Source organism: Cyprinus carpio, chromosome A2 (assembly GCF_018340385.1).
Source record: "Cyprinus carpio isolate SPL01 chromosome A2, ASM1834038v1, whole genome shotgun sequence".
In the NCBI taxonomy this organism is placed as follows: Eukaryota; Metazoa; Chordata; class Actinopteri; order Cypriniformes; family Cyprinidae; genus Cyprinus; species Cyprinus carpio.
This window is the reverse complement of record NC_056573.1, coordinates 10,651,748-10,671,201: the sequence shown is the minus strand read 5'-3', so window position 1 is coordinate 10,671,201 and position 19,454 is coordinate 10,651,748. Positions and strand designations below refer to the sequence as shown.

Sequence of the window (19,454 nt, the reverse complement as noted above, 5' to 3'; positions counted from 1 at the left end):
ATAAAAAGTCCATTTATAAACACATACTGATATAAACTAAATGGAGAACGAGCTTTAATGGTTCCACAATTTAAGCCTTCAGTGTATGGTGGCCTTTATAATATACATCGTTACATGTTTGCATAAACACTGTAAATGATCCCATTCCCCTTGCTATGGATATGCTACTTTTTATGGCAGAGAAGCAAACACAGTGAAGAGACCTACTAGAAGTTTCCAGATTTCACCTCAAGTTATAGTGTTTTGTAATATGTGGATTTATTATGAGCATCTTCTGTATTTGCAATAGGAGAGCTGATAAATGTATATTGGTGTGATATTCCTGCAAGTGATTATTCAAGTGTTAATCATTCCAAAAACAGATCACTGCAATTTTCCCATGATGTAACATACATCTGCCACACACGTTTCACTGAAAACATTGTTTACTTTATAACCATACATTATTCAGAATCAAAAGGGTAACTGGCAATCGACAATGAAGAATAACATGTCAAGCAGGTATGCTTTTAAAAAAGCAATGTCATCAGACAATACGTATCTGACACAAATACATTTTCACTTGTATAATACTTCAGGTGAACAGAAGACTCTTTTTCCAATTGCACCATTGGAATACAGACAAAAAAGTCCCCCCTTCAATCTGTGTGCATATTCTCTCAAGTGATCGAATAATCAATATGACTTCAATAGATGTATTTAAAAACATTGACAAAAATCTGTACATTTTTGCAAGTCAATATTATGTAAAAAAAAAAAAAAAAAAAAAAGAAAAACAAAATCATAAATATAGTTATTAGATAATTACAAAGCACTGAAGTGACCAGAAAAAGTGCACAGTTACTTAAATAAACTACAAAAAGAACTTTAAATGCGTAACAAATTGACTTCATGTTGCTGACCATCAAAAAACATAGAATAATGCACAAGACCTTCTCAGATCACACATGCAGAATGGTTCTCTCCAGACAGAACTGTGTTTAAAGGGCCTGGAATGTCAATTTCAGGCATATTAATGTTGACAGATAATTCTTGGTCATCCAAAGACCAATGAGAGACTCACAAACAATTATAATTAAAAACATGATTTTTTAAAAAGGCACTACAAAGGCAGATAGCTTTTCCCCTTTAGTTGATCCGCGGGAGCATCTATCACCAAAGCTTGAGAGTATTACTTTATTCAACACATGGGGCTACAAAGCTATGCGGACACAAACAGTATGCTGGGCTCTTTCCACGCCACCAAGCTGTGCTGAGTGGTTGATGTACGTGGAGCAGAAGAGTGACAGGGTATAGAGGGGACACAGTCTTTCAGTCGTCGCCCCTGCATAAAGGCCCGAGTGAAGGATCCTTTCCACCAGTGTTACAGCTTTGGTGCAAAACCAGTCTTGAAATGTACCTACTTGTAATTCGGTATCTCTTCCATTGTTCCTATGCGAGATCCTGTCCATTTTGGACAGTATTGTGCCAACAGTTTGTTTTTTAGTGCAATGTGCAGTGCTGTTATAAGATAAACCCTGAATACCGCCCCTTTAAGCCCCTGGTCCTTTTGTTTGCTTATTTCTATTACAGTATAAAGTTTTTTTTTTTTTTTTTTTGATTGCTCGTTTTGTTTTAGTTTGTTCCTGTGCATTTGTATCTTGCTTTCAATACCTTTCCCTCTGCCCCCAGTCAGTTTGGGGGCATCTCTCACACTCTTGAAAATCACGGCCGAGCAGCTTCCTTGTGTCATGTGGAGGTGGCTTCCAGGTAGCTCTGGAGTTTACGTACAGTTGACTCATCCAAGGAAAACAGGTCAAAGTCAAAGGTTGTATTGGTGATGTTGAAATGGCCAGTCTTCTCTATGAGGTTCACAATTTAAAAAAACAAAACAAATGCATGTCAACCAAAAAGCAGCAAACATCCCTCCTGAAATCTGACAAAAGCGTCATGAACCACACATATCAGATGTTCTACAGTGAGAGACACTACTTGAAATTCTTAAGAATGAATTAAATTGATCTGAAATGAAAGTAAAGACATTTACATTGCTTCAAAACATTTCTATTTCAAATGAATGCTGCCATTTTAAACTTTCTACTCATCTGTGAACATTAAAAAAAACAGTGAATGAACAGTAGTGTATGTAAATACTTTTAAGTCCTGAAAAAAGGATCTGATAATGCATGTATAATGGCATGATGATAATATAAATATATATATATATATATAATATATATATATATATATATATATATATATATATATATATATATTTAAAGGACACTTTATTTATTAAATAATACTTTTTACAATTTTATTAAAGGGGTAACATTTTACCTTTTTTTTTTTTTTTTTTGGTAATTACAGAAACATTTCCCTAACGCAAGAATCACTTAAAATACACCCAAATATAGAAAAAGATATTTTTACCTGCTGTAAAATGTTCCTCTCTCTCAAAGCCATCAGCCTGCGATGAAGGTCCACAAGCTCCTCTGTATAAGCCTGTAATCAGATCACTCATTTAAAACCTCCACTGTAGTTTTATGTGCATTAAAAATCTGTATTTTAGCCACTGATGAGTATGATTCAGTTATTTACCCTTCCTACCTTGTCGTATCCCCTCTTGAGCACCTTCTCACGGGTGCAAGAATCTGGGCTCTTTTTTCCTAACATCTGACAAAGGATACAAACATTTCAAATCGAATTCAAATATAAACTGATCCACTGTAAAAATGATTTTTCTAAGTTTTAAATAAAACAAAGATTATTAGAGCATATTTGACACAAAAATACTATTCCAGTCTTTCTTATTTAAAATTTATTTTTCAATTCCATGCGCTACTTGCCATTTCTTTGTCATTTGTTACTAACTTACTAGCAATTTCCAAGTGAAAATTGTTTCAAAGTAAATCCTGCACCAATTTATTTTCAGTGTATAAACCAGTCCAACGTTTCATTGCAAAGCCAATCTTACCTTTAGGTTTGCTGAGCTGAGTTTGGGTAGAGGTGAGGGGGCTTCCTGGCTGGGGGGACGGGACTCCTCATTGCCATCACTCTCACTGTCCATGCTTAAACTGAAAACAGGAAAATGAACTTGTGTGTAATATTAATGTGCAGAAATTTGTTTTGATTTTCATATTTCCTTTTCAAGAAAATTTGAAATTCAAACAAGACCAAATTAGATCAAATTACAAAGTCCTTGGCACAGACCGAGAGTCCTGGTTGGGTGGAGTTGCCTTCATGGGCGTCTCAACCTCAGAGCTGCTGTCATCATCAGAGCCTTCAGAGCGCATGTCCTCCACCATCGAACGAAGCGGCCCTGGACACAATCATCACGTTCAACCAAACTCAATGAGGTGACACTACTGATCATACAATTCATGATTAAACTCAATACCTTGGCCTTGCTTCTGCGACGGCTCAAAGTCAGAATCAGAGCTGGAGCTGGAGCTGGAACTAGATGGACTGGATGGAGCCGACTGCTAAATAAAAAACATCCTTGAGCTTCATTACATTCGAATCCATTCAAATCCATCTTCTGCTGATCGAAAGACCAAAACATACCTCTGATTTGGAAGAAGCTTCATCTTCAGAGTTGGATTCGTCAGAGTCTGGCCGCCTTTTCACTTCCTGCACCTCTGGTTTCATCTTTGCCCAGTGGCCTTTATCTTTAGGGGTTTTCTTCTCAGGGTACGTGGAGGGTGTTGTTGAGGTAATGCGGGGAGAGTTGCTGCTGTAGCCTCCGATCACAGGCCCCTTCACGCCCTCAGGGCCTACCCTCTTCTGTTTCTTGGTACTCAGCTTTGGAGACTCTGTGGCAGTCGAGGGCCGCTTGCTTGGGACCCGAGCGTCCAGCTGTCCCCCTCCGCCCGTCACTGCTCCTCCACCTTTTGGAGACATGCCATCCATCTTGGACTCTCTGACTGTGAGTTTGGGCTCTTTGAAGGCTGCTTTAGGCACTGTTTTCCCTTCATCTTTTCCTCTGCCGTCTGGGGGTTTCTTTGAAAAAGAGGATGACGATTGGTCTCGTGAGGACTTGCCACTCTCGCGGTCGCTCTCTCTGGATGTGGCCTTGCTCTCTGCATCCTTTCGTGTGTGCTCTCGGTGCTCTTTGGTTGCCTTATGGGCTTTGAGGGCTTTGCTGCTCCCACTTCCTCCATCTTTACTCGACTCCTACAATAAAAGTTTTAAAACGACTGATCTTTGAATAAATACTCAGAAGCAACCCAGAATACAACTGTGGTAGTGAGTTTTATATCGAGAAGCACCACTCAAAACCTTGTTTACGGAAACTTAAAAGTTGCTCACCCAAAAAAGTACATTCTGTAATTAATGGTTAATCAAATTGATTTCATTTTTAAAAGTACAGAATGTTATTTGCCTACAGTACTAAAAAAAAAGGTTACAGCCGAAGGGTTGGATATTCTCAATGTTTTTTGTTTGTATGTGGCAGCAAGGGAAAGCACCTTCCTTTTGCCTGCTGTGTCATCTGTGTGGGAGCCTGTGACACCAGAGTGGGATACAATCATACTAAAAACAGAACGGGACTGAAAAATCTGCATAACATAAAACCTAACTATGGGAAGAATGGTGATAGAATGTTCATTTTTTCCCTATAAGCAAAAACATAGGATATTGAATATCTTAAATATATTTTGAAAATCATTTAAATAACTTACTGACCAAAGAATGACTTTATTACTAACCTTTATCGTATGAGAGGACTTGATCTTCTTGGGGTCTGAGAAGGCGGAGAGTGGAATAGTAGGTAGCATTGGGTAATCTGGACTCGGCCTTGGCATCATCTCCGCTCCCTCAGGAATAACTACAGCCTGGGACAAGAAAAACATCCGAACCGAAAGAGAGAGAGTGAGAATCCATTGAAAAGTGCTGATTGTAGAGGTACAGAAAAAGCAAAGACAGACAGTCCCACTCACCCCACCAGCTTTGACCAGCTTGCGTCGAAACTCGTGTGTGGGGTTGTTAAACGTGAGCTTCTCACAGCGCAGGTGGTTGACAGGTGGGTTGCCCTCCAGGTTCAAGAAAAGGTCATAATTAAAGCACACCTTTTTAGGCTCCTCCTGTGATAGAAGAGACAAGCATGCACAGGCTTTATAGATAAAAAAAAAAAAAATAAATAAATAAATAAAAATTACAGATATTGTGTTGATAAAAGAATGAACATCAGTATCAAACCTGAACCTCATTCTAGCATTTACAGTAAAGTTAAATCAAAAAACGCTCTTGGGTTGATTATATTAAAGGAAACAAGAGAGAAAATGGTAAACCCCCGTAAATATTCCACTACAGATTCTGGAAAAGAACATTTTTAAAAGTACAAAATTACATATTCTTACCATTTACACCCCCTCCAAGTTCTCTGTACTTCAATAGCTGCATGTCAATTTTCTGTTAACGTGTCTGTAAAATCTGTTAGCTCCCAGTGCCCAACTAGTTCACCTAGTTGTGTCACCTTTACTGAATTGCAAAACTCTTCATCACAACACTTTTCCAATGCTGTGGCAACAAACCGCTTAAAAATAACAGCCTCACACATGTATAAAGACTGAGTGCAACACTGTGCTTAACTCTTCTAACATTTAGCTTGAAATGACAGTTATTCATGTCAAAGATAAAGAAATGTAGATACTGCTGTAAATATGGGATGTGCTCACCTTGTTTTTGAAATAGACCTCTATAGGCATGAGAAAACCAGCATAGCCTGACTCTTCCACTTTATATGGAGGTTCTTTACAAACTGTGAAATAAAAAAAGAAAACAAAGTGAAAATATATAGTTAAATCCACACAAATATTAATATCTGTACTGAAACAGAAATATGACACAAGAATGTACTATTTACATGTACATACTACAAAATGGAAGAGTGTACTGATTCTTTGCCACTACTGACACAATGGAATTGCAAAAATAGCCTTTTTTTTTTTAACAGGTTTCCACAACATTCCTATAACCTGGTAGCCCCGCCCCCAAACCACATCATTGGTTTAGCCAGAGGCTGACATATCAGACCACTCAAACAAATAGGGAGAGAGATTTTGAAAGCACCACTGAAAACAGTTTACACACATTTTGGGAAGTCAACCCTACAAATGACTAACTTATAGTTGTCTTTGCAAATTTAACTGGGATAGGAGAAAGTAACATTAAAAAAATGACACACCTTCAAATACAATACCTGGCAAAAATGAGCAAAATCACAACACTTAGACAATCTTCATCCAGCTTTTTTATTTTGTGGCAAATAAACAAATCATAGATATACGAGACAAAAAAAATGGTTTAATAGCTGAACGTTCATTTGTGAAACATACCTACAAGGAATTTAAGGTATGGTTTAGATGCAAGTAAAAGCCTAAATGACTCAATTCATTTGGATTAATTTTATGATGCCTTTATAAGCTTTTTTGATCTTTTAAGTTATGGTTACCTGGACTTTCAATAGAGGGACAGAAACTACTCAGGTTGCATTAAAGGGGTCACATGATGCGATATTAATTTTTCCTTACTCTTTGGAATGTTACAAGCTGTTGGTGAATAAAGTTGCAAAGACTAAAGTCTCAAATCAAAAGAGATATTCTTTATAAAAGTTAAGAGTCAACCACGCCTACCTAAAACGGCTCGTTCTAACATGCCCCCACATGTCTACGTCACTATGGGGGAAGATTTGCATAACGCCGCCCAGATGTTCACACAAAGAAAGAAGGCGTAACTTTGATTCTCACTGTTGCCGCCGGCGCCATGTCGTGGAAACGCTGTTTCGTTGTGAAAGCGAAAATACTTTGTTTGGTCTTCCAAAAGAGGACAGATATCAGTGGTTAAGTTGTATTTATCAGTGATTAAGTAGATATCAGTGGTTAAAGGGATAGTTCACCCAAAAATGAAAATTATGTCATTAATGACTCACCCTCATGTCGTTCCAAACCCGTGAGACCTCCGTTCATCTTCGGAACACAGTATAAGATATTTTAGATTTAGTCCGAGAGCTTTCCGTTCCTTCATTGAGAATGTATGTACGGTATACTGTCCACGTCCAGAAAGGTAATAAAAACATCTTCAAAGTAGTCCATGTGACATCAGAGGGTCCGTTAGAATTTTTTGAAGCATCGAAAATACATTTTGGTCCAAAAATATCAAAAACTACGACTTTATTCAGCATTGTCTTCTAGGTCCGGGTCAGTTATGAGCGCGTTCACAACACTGCAGTTTAGTGATATCCGGTTCGCGAACGAATCACTCGATGCAACCGGATCTTCTTGAACCAGTTCACCAAATCGAACTGAATCGTTTGAAGCGGTTCGCATCAACAATAAGCATTAATCCACAAATGACTTAAGCTGTTAACTTTTTTAACATGTCTGACATTCCCTCTGAGTTCAAATAAACCAATATCCCGGAGTAATTCATTTACTCAAACAGTACACTGACTGAACCGAGCCAGATAACGAACGAAACATTGACTCGTTCTCGAGTCAAGAACCGTTTCTGTCGGACGCGTCCGGTTCGAGAACCGAGGAGCTGATGATACTGCGCATGCGTGAAGCAGACTGACACACAGCGCGTCTGAACTGAACTGGTTCTCTTGATGATTGATTCTGAACTGATTCTGTGCTAATGTTATGAGCGCGGGTAAACCGAAGGCTTGAATCAAGGGCAATCATCGCCAATGAAGTCATTACGTCAAGCGCAAAAGAACTGGTGAACCGTTTTCGGCAACCGGTTTATTGAATCAAACTGTCCGAAAGAACCGGTTCGCGGAAAAGAACAGAACTTCCCATCACTACCGGTGATCCGAAAAACCGATGCAACTGGTTCTTGACTCGAGAACGAGTCAATGTTTCGTTCGTTATCTGGCTCGGTTCAGTCAGTGTACTGTTTGAGTAAATGAATTACTCCGGGATATTGGTTTATTTGAACTCAGAGGGAGTGTCAGACATGTTAAAAAAGTTAACAGCTTAAGTCATTTGTGGATTAATGCTTATTGTTGACGCGAACCGTTTCAAACGATTCAGTTCGATTTGGTGAACTGGTTCAAGAAGATCCGGTTACATCGAGTGATTCGTTCGCGAACCGGATGTGCTGTGAACGCGCTCATAACAGACCCGGGAGAGAAGACAATGCTGAATAAAGTCGTAGTTTTTGATATTTTTGGACCAAAATGTATTTTCGATGCTTCAAAAAATTTTAACGGACCCTCTGATCTCACATGGACTACTTTGAAGATGTTTTTATTACCTTTCTGGACGTGGACAGTATACCGTACATACATTCTCAATGGAGGGACAGAAAGCCCTCGGAGTAAATCTAAAATATCTTAAACTGTGTTCCGAAGATGAACGGAGGTCTCACGGGTTTGGAACGACATGAGGGTGAGTCATTAATGACATAATTTTCATTTTTGGGTGAACTATCCCTTTAAGTTGTATTTATAAAACTGTTCGAGAACAGTTCAACTCAAATATTCAGATGTGTGCAGCGCATTTTATGGAGGACTGTTTCCTGATCCTGGGAGAGAAGACTACAATGCCGGCTGTTCTGACTCACAGCCTGTAAGTACGTTTACATATTTAAAGGATTTGGCACTGACATTCAAACGTGAGTTTTGAGCAGTGTAGAGCAGCGCTTGTTGTTTGACATTTCTCCAATCACAAATGCAGACATGGTTTTATGTTTACGTGGCGCAATGCAACACAACAGGTAAAAAGACAGTATAAGTCAGCGGTTCTCAATTCCAGTCCTCGCGTCCCCCTGCTCTGCACATTTTGTATGATTCTCTTATCGCTTCAGACATTTGTTCTATTCGAATGTAAGTGCCCTACGAAGTGGACATCACAGGATATTCTGCCATGATTCCAGTTTGACGCGAACGTATATGTTCCATTCAAAGTGCACTGAAGTGTGTGAAACATGAATTTAAGTTGTATTTATTTACCAAGGTATATGATGTCACACTTGTCCGTGTGTGAAGACGTTGCGCAGCGCTAATCCGTGAATGAATGTTCTGAAGTGAAGTAAACTACAACAGTTTTCCCCTGCTCAGGGAGTAGCGAGCAACGAACACTGTGTAGGGACCATGTCAACAGGAACACAGTCCATGCACGGAGCTCACTTTTAACGAGCTGATTATCTGAATCAGCTTTGTTAACAAAGAGAGACATGCAAAATATGCAGAGCTGAGGGGCGCGAGGACTGGAATTGAGAACCACTGGTACTGTCATTATAACCCATAAATGTCCCCACTGGATGCAACAAATGCCTTGTTTATAATGAGCTTTAATGTTTTTGTCTTGGCGCTCCAGGACACATGGCATCACAGTATAGAAAGGGGCATAACATCTCAATCACACGCTTGAGGCATTCGGCCAATCACAATGCACTGGGTAGCTGGCCAATCAGAGCACACCTCGCTTTTCAGAACGATGAGCTTTGTAAAAATCGACGCATTTCAGAAGGCGGGGCATAGAGGAGAAACAATAATGTACATTAGGTGGAAAATAATGTTTTTTTTTTAACCTTAAACCGCATAAACACATTGCATTACACCAAATACACAAAATAATGTTTTTTTAACAACATCATATGAGCCCTCCCTTTAATAATATCATATGACATGAGGTATAAATTATAAATAATAACAGAATTTTTGATACATATTTGTCTGTCTTACAAAAGTGAAATGGGCAAGATTTCTGTTACTAATAAACTGAATGTGCTTTAAAAACACAATAACCAGGTTTATATATTTATCATCAATAAATCCAATTTGTTTCAGTCTTATACATTTAAGCTGAATATTGCTTGTTCCACAGCTAGACATATTTAACCACGTTAATACTTTTAACTGAATACATGTAATTGTTTTCACAAAGAACAGATTTATGGTAATTCTAAGCAATTTGAGTAAATGCATTTTGAAAATATTATTATTCAAATGAAATCAGATGCAGATAGTTAAAGGGGTGCTATCATACTGTTTCACTTTTTCAACTTTAGTTAGTCTGTAATGTTGCTGTTTGAGCATAACAAAGGTCTGCAAAGTTACAAAGCTCAATGTCCAATTCAAAAGGAGATATTTTATTTAACAGAAATCACTTTTCAAAAACTACAACGAACGACTCATTTGGACCACAACGAATATTTTCCGGGATTTGTGATATCACAAAGATCGACGAATGGGACAAGACCTGGTTGAGCTGCACTAGAGAAGGCAACGAGTGTTATCACTATGTCGGAGACACGCTAGCTTTCCCAAAGCAGACAGCTTAAAGTGGTTACAATCATCCAGGTTTAAATCACGCTCAAATTGATTTGATTTTGATGCAATATTTACACTGAAGCTCACAGCAGGCAGCTATGGTAAGAGGCAGGACATGTCCCGATCAGGCACAGAGTCCTGTCAATCATTCCACACACATTCGCCCAGCTAACCAATCACAGCACACCTCGTATTCCAGAAGGCGGGCCTTCATTTGTTACAGGAACTATTCCAGCCATTCATGCCAGACTGGGGAGAGAGGTGTTGTAATATTGTAAAATATGTGAAAAAGAATGTGTTTTTCAAACAACCTAGTATGAGATCCTGTTTTAGTACACCCCAAAACAAAATCAAGACTTTGTAAAAGAGCATAATAGGACCCCTTTAATAACAAGAGGAGAAATCCTACCCGTTTCATTGTATGTCTTTAAATTTGTAATAAAACTCTTGTGCCTTGATAAAGGCTTGTTGCTGAAATGTTGATAATAAAAAGTTATATGTCTTCTTTAAATTCTTTCTCTAACAAAGGTGTGCATTTGCTTCATTGCATGACTTAAAAAACTCTGTAATACAAATAGATGGAAATTCTATGTGCAATTCATAAACATAAATCTTAAACTTAGATCTGAATCACTGATCTATAATAGAGACATATGGTGGAACTACATAAAATATATTAGCTTGGGCAACAGCCTGAGCTAAACAGGCAGATTAAACATGATAACTCAACAGAAGAAAATGGGCATACACACAAATGGTTTCTTTACTTCTTATTAAAAGGGACTTAAACCAATATGGCTGTGAGTACTCTATGAAGTCACAGTGTTACGAAGTTGACTCAAATTAAAACCTGCCTCTCTTGGGTTTTGGGAAGCTGTCGTGAAGGTGGAAGACAACTCTCTCCACAAAGTGCTGGATGTCACACGCCTCTGGGCCCCGAACAAACACCATCCAGTCATGTGTGAAGCCCTCGGTAGTGACTTTCTTCCTTAACTGGGCTCTGTGTCCCAGCTCCAGTTTCACCTGCACAGTGCACTGAAACAAGAGGAAAGCATCGGTCAGTCTTCTCTATTCTGAATATGTGTCCTACAACTGTAGTATTGTTGAAATGGGGAAAAATAAAAAAAAATTACAATACTTCATCTGTGAGTGACACATATAACTCAGAGTGAGACTAAAAGAAGCTCTTGACCAACTTCTCAACACCAGTGTTATTCTGACAGCTTACATCTGTGAGAAATCAACCAGCTTTTGCTCTCTGACAGCTAGAGAAGGAAATTCACAGTTCTCTGACATTCTACATGTGTGTGATGGTTTACAGCTTTTCTTGGTATGGAGACAAAATGACCGAAAGGCTTGTATGCGTTAGCTCAGTGGTTAATAAATTCTTCACCAATGTTGGCTGAGTTTGTAACCTATCTGTAGCTAAAGCATTTTTACAGTGACTGCATAATACAAAACTACACAAGAAGTGCATGTCAAAAATAGCTAGATAAAAAAAGTTTGTCAACTCATACTTTATGTTGGCTTGAAAAAGCCTGGCCAGAGGTTTTAAAAGATTGACGTTTCAAAGTTTTAAAGCTGTGCAGTCTATCAGACAGACATACAGAGAGAGAGAGAGAGAGAGAGAGACAGAGAGAGAGAGAGAGAGAGAGAGAGACAGAGAGAGAGAGAGAGAGAGAGAGAGAGAGAGAGACACACAGAGAGACCAGACAGACAGACAGACAGACAGACAGACAGAGAGACAAAGAAAAACATAGATAGACAGATAGACAGATAGATAGAAAGATAGATAGATAGATAGATAGACAGACAGACAGACAGACAGATAGATAAATACATAGATAGATAGAAAAAGTGTAGTAGTTTTTAAAGTTTGAACACTGCAGGTAAATCAACATCCCATAGTATATTAACATGCATAACATATACTATATTTCTATTATAATTTCTATTTTTGATATCTAACAATAATGCCATTATAATGTAAAATTAGCTATTTAAATTGGACTGAAATAATCAGTCTACAGTGTATAACATTTGATTAGCTAAATCAAGTCAATAAGAGCTCTGGGATTTTGCATAGATAAGGAAATGTTACTGAATCAGTCCTCATTCTGTTCTGACCAGACCTCTGAGGTATTTATTTCTATTAAAATTCGCCAGATGTTGTTTCATAATTAATTGTGATTATTTATATTATATCCATGTAGTTACTTAAACTTCAAAGCCACTGTAGAACTTAATTTCACACCTCAATGTCAAATAAGAGCTGTTTGATTTTTATTTAATCAGTGACAGATGCACACTCAATATTCTGACACTCAATATTTAGAATCTAAACTTTGCTTTTAATATACAAACCAACATTACTCATCCGTCCAACCCTGAAATGGAAGAATTTTGTCCTGCTGACTGTCTCAGACCCTAGTGAGCACCCTACCTACACAGCATGTTTAACCGTGGACGCGTTCGAACGTTCGCGCCAGATGCTGTCTATGTAGGCAGTTCACTATGTTTTGAGACAGGTCCGGGCTAGCTGGACAGCTAGTGAGTGCTGGAACTCAACAGTCATTCTGTCCTCTAAGCCAAACGCCGAGGTTTATAAAAGGACATATTGGTTTCTGTAAGCATATCTTCGTCACAACAAAAATGTTAATAAAACACTGATGTAATTCCGCGGGTTTCCTGCTTTTAGCCTCGTAAAAAAGACTAGCTGGCTAAGTTAGCATCCTGACCATCTTCACAGAAACGTTGGCCTCGCGTCTTTCAATATAAATGCTTTAATGATAAAACACCATGCATATTCCTCACTACTGGCTGTCTGGCAGAGTCAGTAAAGTCTTATTACCATGTTCTCCATTGATGCCTATGTTCCGGTTGTTTAATCTATTTACAAAAGCGCTGTAGTAGATTGAATGTACATCCTCGCTGTTACACATCTGATGGAGTGTGAAGGGTGAAACTGAACAGTTTGAACAAATGGCCGCGACACTGACAGTTTTTAAAATAAAAGCAGAATGGCTCTTATCTACCTGTCTCTCTCTTCCACAGCTTCCATCTACTTTATGTATTTGCTAATACACTATGCAAATAATAAAAGTCACTCCACCCTTCACTGTACATTTTAAGGAAGTTTTTCAGTCACTTTCGCGCAGTTCTGAAAGTATTTCTTTCTACATATACATATAAATAATGTAATGGAATTAATTAACTTGTAACAATTGTATAGACTATTAAATAATTTAAGAAACACATTCCTTCACAGATAATCATTTAAGATTTCAAAGTAAAATAAGATGAACTCACTTCACAATTTAAACTAGAGTTTACCTGACATGTTTTTATTTGCAAGTAGTTAACACTACAGAAACAACTGATGCAAAAAAAAAAAAAAAAAAAAAAAAATTGTTCACTCTTGAATAAACTGAAATAGACTGAACATCTGGCATCATTTTACATGTTAATTCTAACACATTAAGTTTTTTAACATGAATACTGTTCTCTATTGGAGATAGTGCCTACTGTAAAGAGGTAAAATAAAAACATAGGTGACATAATATTAGTGAGTTTATTTATATGCCATTCCAAATTACTTGAAACCTAACAAGAATTTTTTTTTTTTGTCTAGATGACTCATAAATGCTTACTGAAGACAAGGAATGCAGCACTTAATGTGTTTTAATGGTGAGATGGACAGATCCAGACCACAGATGCTTGAAGTCCACACTGTCTGTGAAACGAAAACATTGAGTTTCTCCCTCTGTATAAAATGCTACTACAAAAGTTCTTTGTGAATCAGCAGGTTTAGCATCTCATTTCATGTTAGAGCTGTGTATAAGTTGAGTTCTCAGAGTGCAGTGAAGTCTTAGGCAGTAAAGATGCGGTGCCAGTCTCTGTATCTGTAAAATAAACAGAAGGTTCAGTCTGGTGAGATGGCATCACTATATTGTGTGATTGCTTTCAAAAGGCTAAAGGCTGGAATTCACTACACGACAAGACTTAAAATCGAAATAGTTTTTAAAACACTATGTATCATATACTTGCTTATTTTGTAAATGCTTACAGAGAAAAACTGGGCACCATACATTACACAAATTTGAAACCACACACACAGTCTGAAAAGAAAAACAGTCACCCACATTCTTCAAAATATCTTGTGTATTCTTCAAAATGCATCTCTTTTTCATAGTTCGGCCAAAAATTTTTTCCATACTGCATAAATAAATTATTCCATACATAATTAAAAATTAAAAGATATTTTGAAAAATGTGGGTAACCAAGAGTTGACGGTCAACTTGAGGTAGCCATTGAGTACTACAGTATGAGAGAAAAAATTCAATTTTGGGCTATCCCTGTAACCCACATTTTTTCAAATATCTAATAAAAAAAGAAAATAATGAATCACTTGAGGGTCATAAAGAGAATTTTCCGTTGTTGAATTCCTGTAACCCATGAAATAAAATACATTTCATTTATTAAAATGTTTAGAATACCATGAATCAGGCTGATCAGTGTTCACTTTGCCCCCTGGGTTCTTGTGCTGGCCCTCAATGTGAGCGGTCATCTCCCCTCGGTCTGGGGTGCAGTGGCCACATTGCAGGCAACTGTAGCGACCTCTTGTGTGCTCCCACAGGATTCGGCAGTTGAAGGACTGACCTGACAGATTTAATTCATGGGAAAACTAACTCAAAGACTATTATATTCATGGTTATACATTCATTGAGAATGTTTGTAGACAGACAGAAAAACCTTCACCAGTAAAAGTATCAGACTGAGCTGGAAAAAGAACCCCAGTGATCATATATACAAAAACAATATATTATTCACACAACGAAAAGCAATGAACCCAGTTTAGACAGATGAACATGGGTACAAAGGTGTTGGAATTAGCAAGAGCTGTCAACTTCTCCACACATGGTTAATTATGATGATACAGCACCATCTCTTGCCAGAAATGATCACCTGATTTTTGATCAAAAATGCTAATGGGAAAGGGAAAAAGTGAAGTAAAGGAACACTGGCCCTGAAATCACACTCTCTAATGTTTTATTACATGTTAGTGAAGCACCCGGACATATGTGTTTAGGATCAGATGGGAGTGGACTGGGTCATACAGCTAGATGGCACACCCAGGGAAACACTGAACCCGGTTAGAGCAGGGGAAGGGAGGAGGATTAGCATCTAAAGCATCATTTTAGGGAAGATCTAATTGTTCCCTCAAGCAATGTGTGTGTGGATTCTCTGTGCCTCACCTGTGCTTCATCTCTATTTAAACTCTGACTGCTCGGAGAGTCCCATCTGTGCAAAAGGGGCGCAGGCGGGTCTGGCAGGACAGTGCAACATGACAAAACACAGTTCACTCAAAGCAGCATCCCCCCCCAAGTGACTTACAAATTCCCTTTCATAAGGACTCACAGGTGAACAGGGTCTAACATGTAGGATGATTAAGGAACACTGGGTCTCATTCAATAATAATTCTGTGGATTATTCATATTTACATGCAAAAGAGAACTTTCTCATAAAAAAAATCCGCCTAGTTCACAACAAGTGCATACACACATGAATTTGTTCATTACCCTGCTGAATGAATTTGGATTATTCTAAATGAGCGAAATACATGCCCAGGGTTAGTTATTTGGGGAAAAAAAAGTTTGGAAAAATTAAGATTTTATAATGTTTTTGAAAAAAAAAAAAAAAAAAAAACTTTATGCTTGCCAAGGCTGCATTTAACAAAATAAATAAAAATACAGTAAAAACAGTAATATTTTAAAATATAATTACGATTCAAAATAACTTTTTTCTATTTGAATATATTTTAAAACATGATCCTTCAAAAAGTATTCTAATTGGCTGATTTGGTGCTAAAGAAAAATTATCATCATCATCAGTGTCGAAAACAAAGTTTTTGTTTCTTATTTTTTGTAGAAATCATGATACACTACTGTTCAAAAGTTTGGGGTAAGTAGTTTTTGCATAATTTTTTTTTGAATATTAATTATTTAAAACACATTAACATAACATTTTTCAAAAGTGACAGCAAAGACATTCATGATGTTACAAAAGATTAAAATGCAAAATAAATGTGGTTCTATTAAACTTTCTAATAATCAAATAACCATGTAAAAAAGTATCTTTTCCACAAAAATATTAAGCAGCAAAAACGGTTTTCAACATTGACAATAAATGCTTCTTGAGCACCAAATCAGTATATTAGAATGAATTCTGAAGATTCATGTGACACTGAAGACTGGAGTAATGATGCTGAAAATTCAGCTTTACCATCAAAAAAATTAATTACATTTTAATATATATCCAAATAGAAAACTGTAATGATATTTATGACAACTATTACTGTTTGTATTGTATTTTTGATCAAATAAAAGCAGTCTTGGTGGGCAAAAGAGGCTTCTTTCAAAAACAAATAAAATTAAAATAAATCCAAACTTTCTTCTTCTTATTATTCCCAACAAACTCTTGACCAGTTGTGTATCTGTTTATAGAATGTCATGCTAACGTGTTTTTGTTTTTTCTTTTCACACATTTTTTCAAAATAATTAGAATTTAAAATTAAATTTAGAAAGTTTTAATCATGATCAGATTTCACGCACAAATTTGTGCGTACGCACAGTTAGTGAATGAAACCCATTGTGAGCAATGACACTTTCTTTTAGTCAGCTTTCCTCACTCACAGAAGAAAGATTTATGAGATTCATTCACCTTGGTTCTTCCTCCAGACTGCGTTTGATCCTGGTGGTGATGGCAGGGGCGGTGAAGCGGTGAGACTGGGAGGACCAGACCTAGGAGACCTCTGTTGCTGCACGCCCAGATCTGCCTGGAAGGCTGGGTGAACAGGAGACAGAGTGGGTGGAAAAGAGCTGTAGGGAGATTCTGGTTGGCAAGGAAGATTTTGGGTTGAGGCAGGATTTAGAGTGGCAAGGGGCACAGTTGCAGGCCCTGCAGGTGTGGGGTTAGCAAACGCATTGTTGTCTGGGGGCCGCTGGGTCACTGGCATGTTTGCCGGTGTTGGATTTGTGGGCAAAGTGGGAATAGATGGCATAGACTCCATGTCCTCAGGTACATTTGGGGATAAGAGGGGTCCAGCTGATTCCATGTCACTGGAAATGGGAGGAACATTGGTGGGATCCGCATCAGGTGCTGTTCCTGTCTCGACCTTTGCAGCCTTGTTCTTAGCAACTTTAGCACAGGTCTGCAGGTGTTTGAGAAGGGTGCGGTAAGAACGCAGTTTGGCCCTGCAGCTCTCACACCTGAAGGACATAAAAATGATGATAATGAAGAACCATAAAGCTGAAACAAACATTAGAGAAGGACAAAAGTGCTAGTTGAAAAAAAAAAAACAACAGAAAAAGTACTCGCCCTCAAATTAAAAAACAAAACAAAAAACAAAAAAAACAAAACTGATTTATACATTTTGCCTGTCAAAAAAAAAAGTAGTATTTATGAAAACTCATACTACTGGATGTTTTAACTACATCATTGTTTTCAGAGAAGGAGAAAATGGAATTGACGTGATTTTTTTTTTAAATTTTGATCACCATATTCTCAGTTGTTTAAAAGATTAAGGCAATTATATATAGTACAAAGTAAGAGAAATATTTAGAGTTAGAAAGTAGAAAATGGCTACCTGGTTTTGGAGATTTTGAGCAGATTTATAAAGTGATTATGACTAAGACAGCTCTTTACAGTCAGCATAAAATAAAAATTCACCCTATTTTCTAAAAGGAGTAAAATTAAACAAAATAATACATGTAACCTCATTAAGAAAGAAACCTAAAAGCAAAGCTATAGGAACTCACAGGAAAAAATAATTTGGCTTGTGGTGGTGCCTCATATGTTCCATTAGCTGCTGCATGTTGTTGAATGAACCATCACATCCTACATGAGAGCACAGCAAAGTTTTCCCTAAAGAATAAAAGGACTGTGCATTAGACACCAAATTGCTAATCTGACACCATTTATGGTTATAAATGAATTGATTAAATGTTTATAAACAGCTTTTTATTCATCAAGTGCACTGGTACAAAAGAGAGGATAAAAAGTGTTGATGTTATACCTGGAAGAGACTTGTCAGTGTTCTTTTGATGGTCCTGAAGATGATTATTCAGTGCTTCTGGACTATTGTAGGTCCGCTTGCACCCAAAAAACGAGCAGGACATTTGACAGCCTGGTGGAACATTGCATACAAGTTCTACTATACTGGGCTTTAATATGCATGGACTTTGAAACAGCAAATTAAAGCATAGCAATGATAATGACATACCCTCCATGACTGCTTATAGTTGAGGTAGTGAGATGGTTCCTGTTTCAGCCAGACCTGCACTCTAGGATAACAATTGCCCTAATTTAGACTAGATAAATATGATAAAATATGATATAGTTCAGTAATGCTCATGCACACTTTCAGTGAATGGCACGCGGTAAATTCTAATGTGGGAGCCCAAAAGGAACAACACAGTAAACTTAAAAGCAATTAGAAGAATAACATGCACTTGATCAATAAAAAATACGAATAATAAGCAATCAATTCAACATTAAACAATAAGCGATCTATTGATCCAAACTAACAGAACATCTCACCAACAATCAATCAAGGACGCGCGCAGAGAGCCAGCAGACGCACGAGCTAGACAAACAACAACAAACATCACATTATCTGTGCAGAATAATTGTGTTCAAGAGTAATTATTTATAGTGCAGTTACTATGACACTTACTTTGAATGGATTTCTCAAAGTTTTTAAACTTCTTTTTAAAAACAGAAATTAATTCAAATGAAAGCGGTTATCTGGCTTGAATTTCCAACCTGTCTACGTGCGTTACGTTCATCGGTAAATATCGCGAGAACATACGTGCCCGTTTGTCAGTGCGTCTTCTTCTTCTTCTCCTTTTAAGATTTGCTGGCGGTTGCCAAACCAATTTAAAAGGTGCATTCCCGCCACCTACTGGAAAGGAGTGTGAAGCGCACAATGAATAGGAAATTTAGAAACAAGAGCTACTTATTTAAATAAATGAATAAATAAATAACCCACAAAAACAAAAACCGGAGGGAGAAACCGGTATCCCAAATCCTATTAATCAATCCTGTTTCCTTTAAATAAATAACTAATTCGCGATATATTCTTTATTGTTTAGGTCCATCACCTAACAAAACCTGGAGTGACAGATCATTTATTTCC

The 19,454-nt window shown here is 37.5% G+C and overlaps 2 protein-coding genes across 7 annotated transcripts; both read right to left on the bottom strand.

Moving 5' to 3' along the window:
• Positions 1-228: 228 nt before the first annotated feature.
• mllt1b (MLLT1 super elongation complex subunit b) lies at positions 229-13,303 on the bottom strand. 5 transcript variants are annotated; one of them, XM_042772166.1, is made up of 12 exons: positions 13,110-13,303; positions 11,113-11,293; positions 5,658-5,740; positions 4,920-5,063; positions 4,689-4,814; positions 3,547-4,155; positions 3,380-3,461; positions 3,193-3,301; positions 2,957-3,056; positions 2,581-2,655; positions 2,413-2,484; positions 229-1,857 (listed from the first exon to the last, which is right to left on the bottom strand). In XM_042772166.1, the coding sequence occupies exons 1-12, from the start codon at positions 13,119-13,121 to the stop codon at positions 1,729-1,731; spliced, it is 1,722 nt and encodes a 573-aa protein (XP_042628100.1). In that variant the 5' UTR covers positions 13,122-13,303; the 3' UTR covers positions 229-1,728. The 5 variants fall into 5 exon arrangements, with proteins under 5 accessions (XP_042628100.1, XP_042628115.1, XP_042628093.1 ...); XM_042772181.1 differs by having other exon boundaries at positions 2,590-2,655; XM_042772159.1 differs by having other exon boundaries at positions 3,380-3,464; positions 13,110-13,298.
• Positions 13,304-13,581: 278 nt separating this feature from the next.
• znf414 (zinc finger protein 414) lies at positions 13,582-19,154 on the bottom strand. Of its 2 annotated transcripts, none has more exons than XM_042772207.1 (8): positions 18,993-19,154; positions 18,857-18,902; positions 18,540-18,600; positions 18,333-18,443; positions 18,076-18,181; positions 16,979-17,526; positions 14,767-14,917; positions 13,582-14,162 (listed from the first exon to the last, which is right to left on the bottom strand). In XM_042772207.1, exons 3-8 carry the CDS (start codon positions 18,544-18,546, stop codon positions 14,084-14,086), a joined length of 1,002 nt encoding a protein of 333 aa, XP_042628141.1. In that variant the 5' UTR covers positions 18,547-18,600; positions 18,857-18,902; positions 18,993-19,154; the 3' UTR covers positions 13,582-14,083. The 2 variants fall into 2 exon arrangements, with proteins under 2 accessions (XP_042628141.1, XP_042628135.1); XM_042772201.1 differs by lacking the exon at positions 13,582-14,162 and adding an exon at positions 15,514-15,584 and having other exon boundaries at positions 14,763-14,917.
• Between the last annotated feature and the right edge of the window lie 300 nt (positions 19,155-19,454).